General features: G+C 41.1%; 1 protein-coding gene across 2 annotated transcripts in view; it reads left to right on the top strand.

Moving 5' to 3' along the window:
* ATP8A1 (ATPase phospholipid transporting 8A1) overlaps nucleotides 1-18,990 on the top strand; it is a 216,872-nt gene that overhangs the window by 16,756 nt on the left and 181,126 nt on the right. For both annotated transcript variants that reach the window (XM_079777553.1, XM_079777554.1), the window contains exons 2-4: nucleotides 14,519-14,633; nucleotides 15,746-15,845; nucleotides 16,765-16,863. In XM_079777553.1, the coding sequence (XP_079633679.1) occupies nucleotides 14,519-14,633; nucleotides 15,746-15,845; nucleotides 16,765-16,863 (314 nt within the window). The remainder of the gene's footprint in view (nucleotides 1-14,518; nucleotides 14,634-15,745; nucleotides 15,846-16,764; nucleotides 16,864-18,990) is intronic.

The following is an 18,990-nucleotide window of genomic DNA, read 5'->3' on the forward strand; positions in this document are numbered from 1 at the left end:
CCTTTTTCAAAGGGGAAAACTTCCTTTTGATCTCTGACTATACATCCCGTGTGTGAAAAACACCACTTTCAAAACACTGAGGTGTCCTACTCAATGTTACCTGAATGCTCAGTGCAAAACTGAACTGCTCCTTTTAACTTCTGAATTGATGGTTTTCAGAATTTTCCCATAAATCCGTTAGAAGCTGTGGAGCCCATTACATAAATCTGTGAGCTCTGAAAGCACATCCGTAGACCACATTGTCATAAACAGTTGTTTACTATGTACAGGACCTGTCGTCTTTCCTTGTTAGAACCCTGGGACCTCAGTTTATGTCCAGCCTTTGGACCCACTCTCATCACCCTGGTTCGTCTATGAGTGACACTTCACTTAACTGTTCTGCAGGTGCTCACAGTTTTGTAGGGTTACCAGTTTTACAGATATGCTCTATCGTAGGAATTCATCTAGAGCAGCTAGGTACTGCCTTTCCTTTTTTCTTTTTTAAATAATCCCCTCCCTTCCCTCCCTTTTGCTTTAGTTCCTCCAACTAATGTTTGTTCTAACCTTTCCATTTTTAAGAAGATTTTCCTTGATAGAGAATGAAATGAAGTAGGAGACGCAGGAGTTGAGAAGTTCTGCTTTTTTAAAAAAAAAATTAATTCTTTAGAAGAAGTTCCGCTTTTTATTTTATTATCTGCGGGCAGCAGACCGATGCCATCAGTCCCTTGTATTCCAAAGGGAAGGGAGGAAACATTTTGGTAGTCTCCAACATTTTTTAAAATAATCTTCCCTCCATTCTCAGATGTCTGTGTATGTTGTTATTCTTTAGTGAACAGGTGACCCAATTTCCAACTTTTCCCATGATCTTTTTTGTCTTATTTTACTTGTTCAGTGACTTCCTGGGCAGCCCCAGTGGTCTCTTTGAATACACCTCCTTTCTCCCCTTTGTCAGGACCTTTCACGACGAATCAGCATGTTGCTCTACCCGTGCCTCCAAACTTCTGCCCTTCCTGGGTCGCGATAACTGTACTGTGTCCTCCTCAAGCCTGAGTGCATGTGTGGCTCCTCCTGGTGTTCCCTGCTCTGACTGTCAAAAGCTCTTTGGTGCAGTTATGTCTTCCATGAGTATCATTACTACTTTATCCTTTTGGCATTGATTAGAGTCCAGTACACAGTAGCCATTCCTCCTCCTTTTTCCTGAATGAATTGGATGCCAAGACAAGTTAACGATGCTTTTAGCCCATGGAAACTTCTAGGAGGTGCCTGGTGGATGCCTGGTAGTTGAAACCCCTTATTGCTAGTGCAGTCTGTGTCCGTGCCAGTGTTTAATTCTCTGTGAGGAACACACCATTTACGTCTTCTATCTGACCAAGTGATCCACGGGCTATTCCCAAGGCGATAGCATTCATTTCCTTTCATCTTTCATTGTTCTTCTTCCTTTTCCTGCTAAGCATGATTTGGCATTGATCAATGTTTTCATTGCTATTTTTAGCAACTCAGCATGCCCAAGATGACTCTCTTTCTGGGTTAATATCCAAGGCTGGCAGCCAGGAAATTTGAGTGCTTACTATGTGTGAGGTGCAGCACTCGGCATGCCATAGATTTCCATGTCGTACCGCTGAAGGTGACCTTTCCTGTGAATACCAGCAATACTTCTCTCAGTGTCTACCACTTAGAATGCATACTACTACTTCGGGGCCTTAATGCAGTTCAGTGTGAGTTCAGGAAGTGTTAACCCATTATCTTTTCCTATTTTAGGCATTCATACTGTTGATGTGTTTTCACACTTGGTTATTTTTATATCTGTTCCCACAAAGGCACTTTAAGAAAAATATTATTTACCCTGTATGGTCATGACAGGTCCTAATAGGAAAATATGTCAGAGGGCATCCGGATAGGGAGACTATTAAGTTGTCTTGGATATTTTTTTTTGGATATCTGATATTAAAATAGAAAATTTAGTAAACATTTATGGCATGCAAGGGACTTCCATGAAGTGTTAAGTTTCTTGCCCATATTAGAGTAACATACATGATAGATACTTACATGTACCTTTATGTCTGCCTTGTCCTCAATATATAAGTTAGGTACATCCATAACATCCATTATTATTCTCAGTTGCTCTATACCTAAGTCGATCAAAAGATTAATGTTGGAGGGGTCAAAGACCACCATATATATTCAAAACCTTTATAGGTGACACTTCAAGGAAGAATGGTCATCTAACAAGGCCATGAGGGTAGGAGAGGGCTATGGTTGAAAAACTTGTATTGAGGTGGAATAAGGCAAATAGAGGAGAAAAAGTTACGGGGAAAGATCAGGTCAAGCTTAATTGTCAAATGAATGAATGCATCCATCATCACTATTAAAGCTGGGCTGGAATTTACCAGTTTCCAAATATTGTCCTGACTCTGGTACTCGCTGTCTCTCTGACCATGACCAGTTCTGCGTATGAGAAGCTAAGTTTCCTTACATCATTTTGAAAATAATGACATCTACATCATTTTGAGAATAATTCTTTATTTTTTAATGAAGTGAAGCCTTTGTTTGTTAAGATGAAAAACAACCAAATCTTGAAGTAGATAGCCATGTTTTACATAGTCAGGGTAAGTGGATATTATTTGTTGCAATATTCTTTATAGTTTCGGTGTTGTAACTTAAATGCATCCCAGTTGCATGAACAAGAAGGTGAAGGAGAGGAAACTAGAGGTGTGGAAAGCTTTTTGGCTGTTGTGCAACCCATAGTTATCCCAGAACATGCTGCACTCAGGGCTGGGTTAGGACAGCTGTTCACGTCCAAGGAGATCTGATATAGCCAGTACGGCCTGTTAGGGAAAGTTCCAGGCACCCTGGTGATTTGGGGGTGGGGGGTGGGGGTCATGGTAGTTGCATTGTCCTAGGTCATCCATGCAGAGCAAAAAAGCCAGCTAGTGATGGGGTTCAGGGAATAGGTTTCAGCCTCTTGAAGAAGACTGGCCAGGTCCAGGTCTAGTCAGTGCCCAGCTACATTAGATGGGCATTGGGGCAGGACTTGGCTTCCGGCCAGGACTGAAATTCCACTACTAAATGCCTCCACTAAAACTCCATAATATGGAAGCCATGCAGTCTGTAAGTGGTTGGAGTAGTTCCAGAGTCAAATGAAAGGCTTTACAGGAAGGTCAGGTATGACCCAAGGCAGCTTGACTAATGGACAGTCACTTCAGGATGCCACAGAGTCGGTCTTAACCTTGCTCAGCCTTTTCATATGTGCACTCTGCAAATGGACTGTGATTGTCTAGCATGGGCCATGTGCCCACCCTTAAATCAAAAAGGGGGATGCTATCTTTTTTTAATTTTTATTGATTTCAGAGAGAAAGGGAGAAGGAGAGAGAGAAACATCAATGATAAGAATCATTGATTGGCTGCCTCCTGCATGCCCCCTACTGGGGATTGAGCCTGCAACCCAGGCATGTGCCCTGACTGGCAATTGAACCCGAGACCCTTCAGTCCACAGGCCGACGCTCTATCCACTGAGCCAAACCGGCTAGGGCAAGGGGATGCTATCTTGATGGACCAGTCCCTCAAGACTGCCTATAGTTGGGGAAAAGGAATTTTTCCAAAGAAAATCAAAGGACTGTTTTCAGAAGAAGCAGACTGAGTTTGAGTGAGCAGCAGATGGAGCCTGAATTCATATACTCTGTACAGGGAAGGTATATTGATGAAATAGAACATTTCTTTTCCCCTGGCTATTGCAGTCATGGTCTAGAAATTTGAAACATGTTGCTGGATAGTTTCTATTTAATTTCCATGCTTTTAGAGGTGTTTGATTTCTTCAGTGCCATAGTACAGCGATTTTCAACCTTTTCTATGTCATAGTACACATAAACGAATTACTAAAATTCTGTGGCACACCAAAAAGTATATCTTTTGCCAATCTGACAGGAAAAAAATAGGTATATTCTTGATTCATTCACACTGGACAGCTATTGTTGTATTGGCTATTGTAATTTTATAATTTGACAATCCAAGCCTTAGGGAAAAGGGGTCGGTGCCCCCGACTAAATAGTCAGGTATTGCATGCTTTAGAAATGTTTGTGGCACATGAGCTGAAAATCGCTGCCATATCTGAAAATGTAGTGTGTAAGTCTTAACCTTTAAAGCACCCAGTTCATTGTTTGCAGAGTGGTGGTTCCTTTTGTACCCTGTCTGTCTGAACAGCTGCTGTCCGGCTCACAACCGAACGTTTGACCATTCTGCTTCAACAATGCAGAACGTGGGATTCACATCCCTTCTGTAGCTCTAGTAACTGCTTCTGTATTTCTGATTAAATAGACTAGATATATGTGTACATATAAAGATGTCACTAAAAACAAAGTAAATAAAAGACAAACATCTAAATTATTCAGCCAAAGATTGTTTTGTTCCAGAAACTTGAACCAAAAAAAATTTCTTTAGATGAGGACATTTATTATTATTGCTTTCCCCAGACAACAAAATAAAGACATATTTAAACCTTTAGAATGGACCATGGGTAATGCTCATAATTTCCCAAGGTAAGTAACACCTACCTTTAATCACACCTATGTTCTGTGTTTGTGCCTTTTAAGTCTCTGGTTAGTTTTCCAGTTAATATTCTTTTATTTGATTATATGACGGTTGCAAGCATTGCTGTTTGTCTAATGATCTCATTCTAGGTCAAGAAACATGAGCAATCAATATGGTCTCTTTAATGCCTAATATTGGAAGCCATTGAGTAAGAAGAATATATAATTGAATTTTCCTAAATATGTTTGGGGAGATAATATAATATCTATTCTGATTTCAATTATAGCCTTACTTATAATTGCAATAAAGTTGAGTCTGCAAAAATGTAATGCTTCTATAACTATATTAGCAGGCAACTGAATGATTTTGTAACTTATTTTCTCCTCCCTCCTACCTCCCGACCGCTTCTTTTCTGTTGCATAACCACTATACAGATGACATTTTGGGGAAAACTTACTTAATATTAATTTATATAATTCTAGAGTAAAATCCATTATTTTACTCTCTAGATTCATTTGCTGGTCACAGCTTTAATTAAATAGTGTCCAATTTTTTAAAAAATGTTTACCTAAATTAGTGTGTTTCTAAGACTTTTTTTTTCCCCATCTCAAAGATTTTGAAGGGGAGATTACCTTTATAATCTCTTGGTAGAATAGAGTGACTGAAACTGTTTGAGTGACAAGTATTGTGCTACATTGCTAACATAATGTTATTTAATCCTCATATTAACCCTTTTTTATGCACAAGGAAGCCAAGCCACAAAACATAAAATAATTTGCCCAGAGTTATGTAGAAGTGCCATAATCCAAATTTGAACACAGATCTGATAACAAAGCCTGTTCCTTTTCTCCATAGCCTGCCTTTCCGATTTCAACAATAAAAATAATAGCTAGAATGACTGTATGTGCAGGGGAAGTTAGCCACTGTCCCAAGTGCTTTACACGTGTATCATCTCCCTTAATCTCCTCAGACACCTGTGAAAGAAGGTAGGCAGCTAGAGATCAGTAATTTGTCTAAGGTTCCCACCGCTCATAACTGCTGGGCCTAGATTCTCTCTCTCACTCCATGGCCTGTGCTCCCAGTCCTGCCTCTCTAATGTCTTTTAATCTCTGGATTATACCTTGTGTTCTCAATGGTATTGGTTACCATGTTCTGATGAGAAAAGGATGTGCGGTATCTAAGGACAGGGTTGTTTAGCTATAGAGACATTTCCATAAGAGGTTAATCATTTGTTGTATTGAAAATCCTGTTTCTTTTCAGTCTTGGGCTTTTGCTTAGAGTAGCACCAGGCAGTGGGTGTAGGTGGCTCCAGACAGTGGTGGAATGATGAGAGACCTGGAGAGGCTGTAACCGTCACACCAGCTCCACCTCCAAGTCTATCGTGTATACACATCCACTTCCTTTCGTCTCTGTCTCCACAGTCTCACATAATCACCTTTCACCTGGATTATCGCAGTAGCCACAGAATGATCTTCCAGCCTAAAACTCCTCAGTGGCTTCCTATTGCATAAAGAGTATAAATTCAAGTTTCTTATTGTTTATCCCAATCTGGCCCTGCCTCTTCTTGTTTGACGCTCCTGTTCACTGTTCCTGGTCCTCAAGTTCCTGAAAATGCCAGGCTCCCTGCTCTTCCCAGTAGTTTACACTGTCCCTTAGCTTTCCTTATGGAAGTCCTCATTGAGGTCTCAGCTGGAGTCTCCATGGAGAGGCCTCCCTTCCACTCAGTAAAAAGCTGCACAATGAGTATAGCTAACGTTTCTGGAGCTCTTACTATGTGCGAGGCATTGTTCTCTACATCTGTTAACTCCCCAGGTCCTCACAACCCCGCTGAGGTAGGTGCTACTATCATCTCCATATATAGATGATGAAACAGAAGCACAAAGAGATCTATCAATCATTCTATCAAGCGCTGGTTTTCTTTTCATCACACTTAATGTATTCTGTAATTATCTTGTTCTCTAGAAAGTAAGTCCCCAAGAAGAAGGGACCTTATCTTACTTTTCTGCTGTTTCTGTAGCTTTTTATTTTTTTCTTTATTGATTAAGGTATTACCTATGTGTCCTTATCCCCCCGTGACCCCTCCACCCCCCCACTCATGCCCTCACCTCCTTGGTGTCTGTGTCCATTGGTTAGGCTTATATGCATGCATACAAGCCTTTGGTTGATCTCTCCCCCTTGTTTCTGCAGCCTTTTAAAAATGGCTGCCACCTAGTAGGCACAGTGTTCAACTTCTAATGAATGTATGTGTTGAATGAATAAGTGAACTACTGAACAATGGACATACTGATTTGCTCATGATCTATGATGAGAAATGGGAACTTTCAGAGGTGATAATGCTGTTGTAATTGTATAAAAGGACTAAAAACCTTTCACTCAATAACTGTTGAGCACTTTTCTTCCCTGTTACATCATTCTGTGGGCATATAAGCATGTGATCATGAACCTAGGCAAAAGAACAAAGAAGGACTATATGTCAACACACTCAGTAACCCAGTCATCACTGGTCAACAGGCGAGTGCCAGGTACAGTAGTGGCTGGCAACCGAGTACTAGTATAGTCACTATTTATCTTTTCAAATAAGGATATTTTGTCATGACCACAACCACCATTTGTCCCTGTGACCATTTCTGGGTGCAGATTATGTCAGGCAGCCGTTGCTGTGAAACGTCTGGCTCCAGTAGGGACATTTTCTATTTTGTTTTTAAACTGTCCTGTTTTTCTAAACAAATGAGATTTGACTTTTTTCCTTCCTGGTGCCCAGTAGATACTAATTTCACAGGACTTTGGAGCTGGAAAAGAACCTAAGATGATTAGCCTACCTTCCTTACTTTACAAGGGAAGAGAATAACCCCCCAGGGAGTAAGTGGTTTGCTTGGGATCACATAAGTAATCAATGGAAGAACCTGAGCTTGCCACACAACCACTAAGAGGGTTTAATGGCCTAACACTCTTAGGGGAAGGTGAGCAGGTGTTCACTTCAGGGCTGTGACTAGGGTGCTGACCATCATCATCCTATGTTTTCTTGATCAAGAAAATTATTGCTGGAAGCTGAAATGGTATATCCTTATTGATGCTGCTTGTATATCCTTATTTAGTAATACAAATATCTCCTTGTAGTACATTCAGTAGCTAAAACCTCCCACTTTCCATGAAGTCTCCATGAGAACTATTGGTAGATCTGGGCCTCACTCTCCTCCACGTGCCTTCTGTGAGGGGAAGACACAAAAGCGGACTCCATTCTTAGTAAGTCTTTGGGAGGCAAGACAGATGGATTAAGAGCTACTGGTGGTCTTTAATGATTTATGTGAACGAGCTCTCTGAATTATTAAACAGATCCCAAGAGGCATAGCTTCCCACCTTAAAACAAAGGATAAACTGTGTATAGGAAGGAATGGCAACTGTACCATCTTAGTTTTACCTTCTTTGGGGCAGAGTGGTGGAAGGATCTTCTGCCAGTTACCTTTGCCATCTCTGCACATCAGCATCTTAGTGAAGGCATTGCCCAGGTCCAAACACAGAGCTCTTGATGTGATCATCATAGCTGTTGAAGATGAAATTAAAAAGAAAAAAAGAAGCATAAAAATAGAGTTGTTTGGTGCATGTTGGGTGGCTGTCAGGTTGAATGTAGGGAATGTGTTTTCATCCGTAACCCAGAAGGAATATGAGATCAAAATTGCTACCTCCCTTCCTTTCATACATATTGGTTCATTCATTCCAGTAGAAGAGCCTTGTTTCTCTTCTCCACAGAGGCAGTCTGGGTAGATGAATTACCATATGTCCAAATTTATCCCGCCTATTTCTACACTGTAAGATAAGAGTTCATTGCCGATTCTAATTATAACAGTTACAAACTCTCACATTCCAAATTAGTAAGAAGCCAGTCTTACTCCCAGATGCCTTCATGAAATATTCCTGTGGACCTCTGAGGTTGGGTGCATTCACTCGGGTATTCCTGAGAATCTCTATGCCTTCATCACTGCTACCTGCTATCAGGTACATACACAAGGTGATACCTGCAACCTCCGGCCTTCAGACATCTTGGGAGTGGGCCTCGGGTGCCTGTGGCACTGCTGTGTGTCACTGCTGGTGAAAGAGCCTGTGAGGCCAAGCTCGCTGGAGCCCTACTAAACAGGGCAAGGGTGACCACCGGCTGCCACTGTCGGAGTGCCTCACTTCCTTGTTTTTGGTGCAGATCTTCCTCCTTGCTTTTCGTAGCTGCTCAGGGATCGTACTGACAGCCCCATGGGTTGTGCTCCATATCAGATTCACATGCCCTACCTTTCCAAGGCTTTTCCATCGTGCCTGAGAGAACAAAGCCATGAAGTCCACAGTATTCAGTGCCTAGAACCATTCTGTCCCTCTACTGGTCCTACTCTTTATTTTATTTTTCAACTACAGTTTACATTCAATGTTATTTTGTACTAGAGGCCCGGTGCACGAAATTTGTGCACGGGGGTGGGGGTTGGTGCCTCAGCCCAGGCTGCACCCTCTCGCAGTCCAGGAGCCCTCGGGGGATGTTCAACTGATGACTTAGGCATGCGCCCCAAGCCGTCGGTCTGACATCCTTAGCGCTGCTTCGGAGGCAGGAGAGGCTACTGCCTCTGCGCTCGCCAGAAGCTGTGAGCCCGGCTTCTGGCTGAGTGGTGCTCCCCCTGTGGGAGCGCACTGACCACCAGGGGGCAGCTCCTATGTTGAGCATCTGCCCCCTGGTGGTCAGTGCTCATCATAGCGACTGGTCATTCTTCCCTTCGGTCGATTTGCATATTAGCCTTTTATTATATAGGATTAGTTTCAAGTGTACAGCATAGTACTTAGACAATCATATACTTTACAATGTAGTCCCCTCCATATTTCAAGTACCCACCTGGCACTGAACATTTCAGTATTGCTGACTATATTCCCTATGTTGCACTTTGCATCCCCAGGACTATTTTATTACTACCAATTTGTACTACTTAATCCCTTCACCCTTTTCACCCAGCACCCCTAACTCTCCTTCCCTCTGGCAATCATCAGTCTGTTTTCTGTATCTGTGAGACTTAACTTTTTTTAAACAGTTTTTATTGAATTTATTATGGTGACATTGGTTGATAAAATTATATAGGTTTCAGGTGTACAGTTCTACAATACATCATCTGTATGTTGTATTGTGAGCTCACCACCCCAAATCAAATCTCCTTCCACCACCATTTATCCCTCCCTTATTCTCTTCTACATCCCCTGCCCTTTCCCTCTGGTAATGAACCTGTGTCTATTTTATTTATTTGCTTATTTTGCTTTTTAGATTTCTCATATAAGTGAAATCACGTGGTATTTGTCTTTCTCTGTCTGACTTATTTCACTTAGCATAATACCCTCTAGGTCCATTCATGGTTGCAAATGGCAAGATTTCATTTGTTTTATGGCTAATATTCAATTGTATAAATGTACCAGCATTTTTTATCCACATCTATTGATGCGCACTTGGATTGCTTCTATATCTAGGGTATTGTAAATAGCACTGCAATGAACGTAGGAATGCATATAGTCCTTTAATTTAGTGTTTTGGGTTTCTTCAGCTATATATCCAAAAGTAAAATCACTGGGTGATAAAGGCAGTTTCATTTTGAATTTTTTAAGGAAACTCTTTACTGTTTTCCTCAGTGGCTGTACCATTCTGCATTCCCACCAACAGTGCAGGAGGCTTCCCTTTTCTCCACATCCTCCCCAGCACTTGTTTATTGATTTATTGATGATAGCCATTCTGACAGGTGTGAGGTGATATCTCATTGTGATTTTAATATGCATCTCTCTGACGACTAGTGATGTTGAGCATCTTTTCATTTGGCTATTGGCCATCTGTATGTCCTCTTGGGATAAATGTCTGTTTAGGTCCTCTGCCCATTTTTTAATTGGGTTGTTTGCTTTTTTGGTGTTGAGTTGTATGAATTCTTTGTAAATTTTGGATATTAACCCCTTATTGGATGTATCATTGGCAGATATCTTTTCCTATTCAATATGTTGTCTTTTCAGTTTGCTAACGGTTTCCTTTGCTGTACAAAAACTCTTTAGTTTGATATAGTCTCATTTGTTTATTTTTTCTCTTGTTCTCCTTGCCCAAGGACATATAGCATAAAAAATATTGACATGAAAAATGTCCAAGATTTTATTGCCTATGTTTTCTTCTAAGGAGTTTTATGGTTTTGAGTTTTACGTTTTTTTAAGTCTTTAATCCATTTTGAGTTTATTCTTGTATATGGAGTATAAAGGTGGTCTAGTTCCTTCCTCCCTCCCTTCCTTCCTTCCTTCCTTCCTTCCTTCCTTCCTTCCTGCATGTATCTGTCCAATTTCCCCAAAACCATTTCTTGAATAGACTGACTATCACACATATTCTATGTTCTTGTTTCATTGAGAACAGGTCACCAGGGTAGGCTTTCCCCCTCATTTTGGTGAGTTTTTTCCTTAAAGGTTTCTCATTATCAGACCTTGGTTGGGGACATACTAGTCCATCAAAAAATTTTTTAAATATATTTTATTGATTTTTACAGAGAGGAAGGGAGAGGGATAGAGAGCTAGAAACATCAATGAGAGAAAATCATTGATCAGCTGCCTCCTGCACACCCCCTACTGGGGATGTGCCCGCAACCAAGGTACATGCCCTTGACTGGAATCAAACCTGGGACCCTTCCGTCCGCAGGCCGACGCTCTATCCACTGAGCCAAACCGGTTGGGGCGATCATCAAAATTGTTTTAATTACTCTAGCTTTCATGTTGGGGAAGGGGTTGATTCTAATTCCTTTGTCCTTTGCGGCATAGAAATTCTTGAATCCAAATTAATATGTGAGGAGATGTGATGTCCAGCTCCCGCCAGCAGCATTTGAGATCCCAATATAAATGGATATGTCAGGGGAGGAGTGACACCCAACTCCTCAGCTAAGAACATCCAAGGGCCCAGGCCCCCAGCAGTCCCGTTACATAAAGTACAGCCTGAGGGAATCAGTTTGAGCAGAGCAGAGACCTGGTGTTCCTGAGGCTCTCTGTCCAGTAAGGTGCCGGAAAGAGTCCACTTGGCGCTGTCATTAAGGAACATCTTTAAGAATGTTTAAGGTTGCTATGCCTCCGTTTGATAACCCATGTCTTAGTCTGTTTGGGCTGCTGTAACAAAACTTCATAGTTTTGGTGGCTGGGAAGCTCAAGACCAAAGCGCCAGCAGATTTAGTGTCTAGTGAGAACCCACTTCCTGGTTCAGAGATGGCTGTCTTCTTGCTGTGTCCTCATCTGATGGAAGAGATGAGCGATCTCTCTGGGGTCTCTTTTACAAGGGCACTAATCCCATCCATGAGGGCTCAGACCTCATGTCCTAATCACCTCCCAAAGGCCCCGCCTCCAAATGCCACCCCTTTGAGGGGCGAACTTTGGAGGGGACACAAACATTTGGTCTGTAATAATACATATGTGAAATTTTGATTCTATGAAACTAGGAGGGAAAGCTAGTGTTGTATCTAAAACATGATGTAGTGAAAGAAAATTATGAACCATGTGACTGACCATGGGCCAAGCTCCCGATGTGTCTACCTGTAAAATGAGGGTCAGTGTACTTACGTGGAGCCGTGTGACATCCAAGTGCTGAGTATAAACTATGGCTCTCACTCCCTGCCTGTCGACCTGGAAAGCTGGCTACCAACCGGAGGATGCCATCCAGCCTTCTTCACAAGCATGACAGGTGCTCTCAGATCCAGCCTGGGTGCTTTTTTAGTGCCATATCTCACCTGCCTTTACCTGGCCTTTGTCTGTGCTTCATCTTTATTGTCCTACTAGAGGCCCGGTGCATGAAAATTCATGCACTGGAGGGGGTCCCTCAGCCCAGCCTGCCCCCTCTCACAGTCTGGGAGCCCTCAGGGGCAGGAGGTGACCCGGCGTTCAGGGGAAGGTGATGCCCCCATCACACCTCTGCTGCTGCCACTGTCAGCAGCGCAAGCCTCGGGCGGCCCTAGGCGGCTGGGAAGCCACCATCCAAGGCTTGCCTGCACCTCGGGCCAGCTCTGGGCAGCTGGGGGGATGAGGGGATTGGGGGACTCCAGAGGAAGATGCGCAGAGCGGCTGGACCTGCTTGGGAGCGGGCCCAGCCGTGCTGAGCACCTGCCGCTCCGGCAGGGCTGAGGGGACTGGGCACCACCATTGTGTGGCTGTGGGCACCACCATCTTTGTGGGTGTGACAGTCAATTAGCATATTCCCTCTTTATTAGGTAAGATTCCCACTCTCCTGCACACTCTACACTCTTCCCTGTACCCTGGGTCTCCATGCTCATGTTCCTCCCCTTTGTAGAAAGCCTAAGTGATTTTCCCAGTTCATAGAACCACAAAACCCCACAGGCAAGCTTTTCTTATAGCACAGTTTATTACCAGCTCTTGGCTGGTGTAGTGTCCTTATCAGTGGGTGGAGAAGCATTTGCTTGCCCCAGAAAAAAAACGGCCAAATAACCACTCCTTTGTCATGTGGTATTTGTTTATTCGGCAAACGTTTACCAAGTACCTGCTGCCTGTGCCGTGTTAGGAAGATGAGTAACACACCACCAGTAGCCCCAGGGAGTTCCCTTTCTGGTCGGGGGAGACTGACTCACAAGAAGGCAGTAAGGAAACGTTCTAGTAAGTGTTTTGCTGGGGAGAGGGGAGTGTGGAGGACTGTGGGGACCCAGAGAAGGTTCACTGGCTTTAGTGAGAGACCCCAAGTTGCAGCTCTTAAGGGAGGAGTTGGCATTGGCTTGGCAGAAAAGAGAAGGCAAATGGGTACTTGAGATAGAGTGCTCTTGGTGTGGGCCTCTCTAGCAAAGGGGAAGGGAATTAATCCAGCCTCATTGAATTCTCGATAGGGTAAAGTAAGCAGTTTAAATTGTTTTATTCTTCTAGAACTTACATGTTGTTGTTTTTAAACCACTGTCAACTTTGCAATAAGCTGTTACCTAGTTGAAATTGCCTGAATCTGTTGAATTGTTACAATGATTGTGAGATGACTTGATCTTAAAACATTTTAAATTTGTTTGTGAACATACATTCTAATTAGTGAAAAGAGTAAGATGTTCATAGTGAGTTAAGTAATTGGTTTGCCGAAACCGGTTTGGCTCAGTGGATAGAGCGTCGGCCTGCGGACTCAAGGGTCCCGGGTTCGATTCCGGTCAGGGGCATGTACCTTGGTTGCGGGCACATCCCCAGTGGGGGGTGTGCAGGAGGCAGCTGATCGGTGTTTCTCTCTCATCGATGTTTCTAGCTCTCTATCCCTCTCTCTTCCTCTCTGTAAAAAATAAAATAAAATAAAATAAAATAAAATAAATTGTTTTATTCTTCTAGAACTTACATGTTGTTGTTTTTAAACCACTGTCAACTTTGCAATAAGCTGTTACCTAGTTGAAATTGCCTGAATCTGTTGAATTGTTACAATGATTGTGAGATGACTTGATCTTAAAACATTTTAAATTTGTTTGTGAACATACATTCTAATTAGTGAAAAGAGTAAGATGATCATAGTGAGTTAAGTAATTGGTTTCCTATTTAAACCTCATTGTTCATCTTTTTTCTGACTTCATCCAAAAAGGAAAGAAAAAACAAAAGCATTAAATATGTATGCTTAAATTTTTAAAATATATTTTAAATTACTTCTGTCTTGTCAGTACTTGTCTAAAACTATAATGTAAACCAATTTAAAATTTTTGTTACTTTTGGACATATTCTTAGGTATTGGGAGGAAATAAAGTTAAGTTGAACATATATGGGGGAAAGATGAACAAAAATTGGTCACTGTTTTTGAAATGGGTCAGTTTTTACATACTATTAAATGCTGCCTTTTAAATTTAGAAGAAATGTTAAATGTGGTGCGTTTTCTTTTTATTATGAAAGAAATAAGAAGACCAATAAGGAGATGCATGTAGCTTATAACAGATTTTAGATTCTGGAATAGTTATGAAATGTGGCTTTGGTCTAGTAGACAATAAAATGAAACATTTCTTATAGAGTAAGAAGACTCTCTCTCTCTCTCCTTAAGGTTATGAGAAGACCGATGATGTTTCAGAGAAGACTTCCCTGGCAGACCAGGAAGAAATACGGACTATATTCATCAACCAGCCCCAGCTGACGAAGTTCTGCAACAACCACGTCAGGTAGGAACTGCTAAGGAATGATCTGGACCAGCCAGCACAGCCAAAATGAAAAGGATTGCCAAGAGCTTGCTAGCGGCCGTGTGAATGGGCTATTTCTCCATCTTCTAGTCTAGCCAATAAGGAAGGAGCAGAAAGGATATGCAGCTGCTCGTGGGTAATCCCTTCGTGTTAAACCTGTTAATAGAGTATTGTTTGGGGTTAACAAGATTTCTCATTTTAGAAGGGGTCCTTTGCCATTCTTCACCGGAGAACTCCTTTTGGCTAAATAGTTGCAAAATTTAGTATGGTGGTGAGGAATGGAGGGCTGTGAGAATTACTTCATTGTTATATATTCATTCCAACAGTAATATAAAAGTATCTCTGTTATAAGCCCAATTCACTAAGTGGCCCCTGGAACCAAGTGAGCACCCCCAATGCAAACCCAGTGTTTCTCCGTTGGCAGCATTCCTAAACTGGAGACATGCCCATTTAAAGTGAACATTTACAACTTAAAATTCAAGCAAGAGTAACTTTTCTCAGTTTGGGGAGTGTGGCGTGTGTCCCCTTTAAATCTCCTCTCTGTTATTAACAAGAGGAAGATTGGATGTTTCTAACACCTAAACTGTGACTGGCTGGCTATATCTGATGTGTTCAGTGCGGAGTCCTAGCCAAAGTCATGGAGGGTCCCTGAAGAAAATTCAAATCCAGGAAACTCCCCATTTCTCTGAAGTTATCCAGGGAAGGCATCTCTATTTAAAGTCTCTCTGGTCCTGCTCAAATTGCTGACTTTGTTGTTGTTGTTTTTTTGCAAGATTTTATTTTCAATGAACCTATTATACATTTTCTCAACTAAAGCTGCTCTTCTTTGTAAGCTACCCCTGGTAATGTTAAAACAGGATGGCTGACCAAGGAGAAAGAAAGATATTAGGCAGGAAATGAAAGTCTTACTGTTTATACAGTTCCCGTCAATCCTTTTCATTCAGGTTCATGACCATTTGCAATAGTCTCCCAACTTGAAGCCGGGGACAGATGCTCCTCATCCAATTTTGTAGACGGTGATACTAGAATTTTGTAAACGTTGGAGCTAATTGTGGAGCAGTTAAGTTTGATGCTACTTCCATTTTGTTTTCTAGCACTGCAAAATACAACATCATCACATTCCTTCCTCGATTTCTCTACTCGCAGTTCAGGAGAGCCGCCAACTCGTTCTTTCTCTTTATTGCACTGCTTCAGGTAAAGTCCTGTCGTAAGACCTTAGTTCAACATCAGATGTTCCCATTTAATGAAAGCCTGTGACCGGTCTCCAGAAGCTTATCCGAACACAGAGAAGTCAGCTGGTTTGGGTGGACACTTCCAGCTTCTGCTACAGCCGTGTTAGAATTTCACTGCCTCTTTTAGTCTTTCCATTCATTTTTATCAGCTTCTTTCTAATTGTTCTGTAAATTCGATGTGATGAGGACTATTCATTTGGGTTCTATTCATTTGGGATGGGGAATTTTCTTAAAATATCAATTTATTTCAGTAACAATATAACTGTCAGTTCTGAACCTTAGAATACAAGAATTATGACTTTAAGTCTTGTTTCTCTTTGTAGTTGTGTTAGGGGGGGAAAAGTTTTATTTTTATTAAAAAATAGCATACACTCATTGTAAAAAGAATTAGAAAACGTATCAATGTCTAAAGACAAAATTTACAACTCATTCCACCACCGAGAGGCAACTACGCTCTTAAAATCTGGGTGTATGTCCTTCTGGTCTTTTTTTGTTTTTTCCTTGTATATTAATTTAGTATACAAAGGGGACCACAGAGTGTTTAATAACCTGCAATACCAGTATTTTCCCATGAGATTGATTGTGTAGGTAAAATATTTTAATGGCCACATGATATATTAGTATATGGATATAATGTAATGTATGTAACCACGCCCCCTTTGTAGCTGTTAGTCCTACACACAACTGCTTGCCAGGAAGTGCATTAACATGCTCTTCCAGCTGCTTCTTAGACTTGAGCGAATCACCTTATCCAGTGTCAGTCTGCTGAGATAGTAAAATCAAGGAAGCATATTTTAAGAGGCACTAAGATGTTGCCGTTTTTAAATGTATAATCAACATGCTAGTTCTCACTGGATTTCTCTCTCTTTTCCTTCAAATAGCAAATACCTGATGTATCACCAACAGGTCGCTATACAACACTGGTTCCTCTCTTATTTATTTTAGCTGTGGCAGCTATCAAAGAAATCATAGAAGATATTGTAAGTACTTAATTTTTTTCATAAGTAAATGTGACTATTTTTATATAACTATTTAAAAATATTATTTCTTCTTTCAGTTATTTCGTTCTTGACACAGGCTGCTTCAAATGCCCATTCAGCTTAGAAGTGTGTAGAATATCCTCCCACCTCTGCAGTGAATTTCTATTGATTTTTATATGATTAACATTTCAAAATGCTTGCTACAGTGTTTCCTTATGTTTGTAGTTTATTAATGAAAGAAATTAATTTGAATGAAATAATTGACTTAGAAAAAATGTATTTGACCATTATTATTAATTACGCTCAATTTTCAATTTGAACATTGTTTCAAATTAAATAGAACTTCCAAACTATCTAAATGTAGTAAAGGGTTACTTGGTATTTTTTATTTTTAAGTTTATATACCCTAGTTTTCACCTCATTAAATACCTATGATTCCTTTCTTATTTTAGTAGTTCTACGTTTCCTTTTCTTTTATCTTGTTGTATTAAAAGAAAGTAACAGCAAATGTGCTATTTTTATTTTTCCGTAGTAGCAGAGAAAAGGGGAAGTCAGTTTCCCCTTTATAAAATACATTCCCTAAGATACATTCAGGCTTTTCTTTTTCTTCTGTTTTATCTGTTGTTTTAGTTGAGGAAGCCAACATTTTTTTCTATGCCCTTTAAATAATATGCCTGTCTCCAACGACCTTCTGTCAAGCCTTAGGCAAGTCAGATGGTAAGGAGAGGAAAGGCCCAGACATTCTTTAGAAAGCTCCAATTTAAAGTTACACAAACATTCATTAATATTATCGCTGCGGGGGATCCAGTTGGGATCTCACTGAGAACACATGAGCCATAGCATCACTAGACCATTAGACATGGGTCAGCCGACTGTTTACCAGGGATGGGGAACCTTTTTTCCTGCCAAGGGCCATTTGGATATTGATAACATCATTCGCAGGCCGTACAAAATTATCAGCTTAAAAATTAGCCTGCTATATATGGTCAAACGTGTAATTAATGCACCCTTAATGCCTCGGCAGGGCCAGACCAAATGATTTCGTGGGCCTTATACAGCCCACGGGCCGGATATTCCCCACCCCTGGTTTAGATCATCAGTGTCAAAAACATCCAAGTGTGTAAGAGTGCAAACAGAGGTTGTGTGTGTAAAACACCAGAGTCCTCTTGATTGCAAATGACGTACTTGGTGGGGACCACTAGCTGAAAAGTACAGGGCCCTCTTCTCACGCGTATTGTCCCCCACGGACTTACCACCTTTCAAATGAAGGTTGGATTTGGCACTCGATAAGGATTCGTCTTTATTACAGTTTTGTCTCTTTCTTTGCCTCTTGTACTCCCTTTTCTTTCTTTGTTTAACCTAGGTTTCATTGAGCATCTGTTACTTACTAGCATTATGCTATTGTTTTTGCAAAAGTTTTTCTCGTTTAATTCCTTCACTAACTTTTGAAAGTTGGATATTAACCCCATTTTAAAGGTAAGGAAACTGAGGCTTGGAGCGGCCAGGTATCTTGTCCAAGAAATTGATGGAATTTCTATCCCATCCATTGCTCTTTTTTATTTTTGTGGTGAGTCACCAATAATAATATTAATAACTGAACTTCTGGGTTCCATGTTTGTGCTTTATGTCCTTTACATTTATTAAATCTTATATTAACCCTTTCAAGAATAAATGGTATTATCCCTATTTTACAGATGAGGGTGAGGAGGCACAGAGTAGTAAGGTAACTTGCCCAAGGTCTTACAGCTGTTTAAGTGGGGCTGTGAGAATTCAAATAAGGCTCCAGACTCCTGCCTTATAGTCATTGCTCTAAACTGCCGCATCTACCCTTACCTTTTCTTTTCCTTAGCAAAGCTATAAGCTCTCTACCTATGTTTTTAGTACCCCTCTTTATGAAAATACATGGTAAATAGAATGGTATCCAAGAAGTTTTTTGTTTGTTTGTTTGTTTGTTTTAACAAAACGCCTATTAGAACACAGCTAATTGGGCAGTTTCTGAAGGATATTATATTAGTACTAGAGGCCTGATGCATGAAGATTTTGTGCAAGAATGGGCCTTCCTTCCCCTGGCTGCCAGCACCACCTTCCCTCCAGTTGGAGCCGCCTTTCCGCCTTCCCACACTGCCC

This window comes from Cnephaeus nilssonii (genome assembly GCF_951640355.1).
Source record: "Cnephaeus nilssonii genome assembly, chromosome: 1".
NCBI classification, from domain to species: Eukaryota; Metazoa; Chordata; class Mammalia; order Chiroptera; family Vespertilionidae; genus Cnephaeus; species Cnephaeus nilssonii.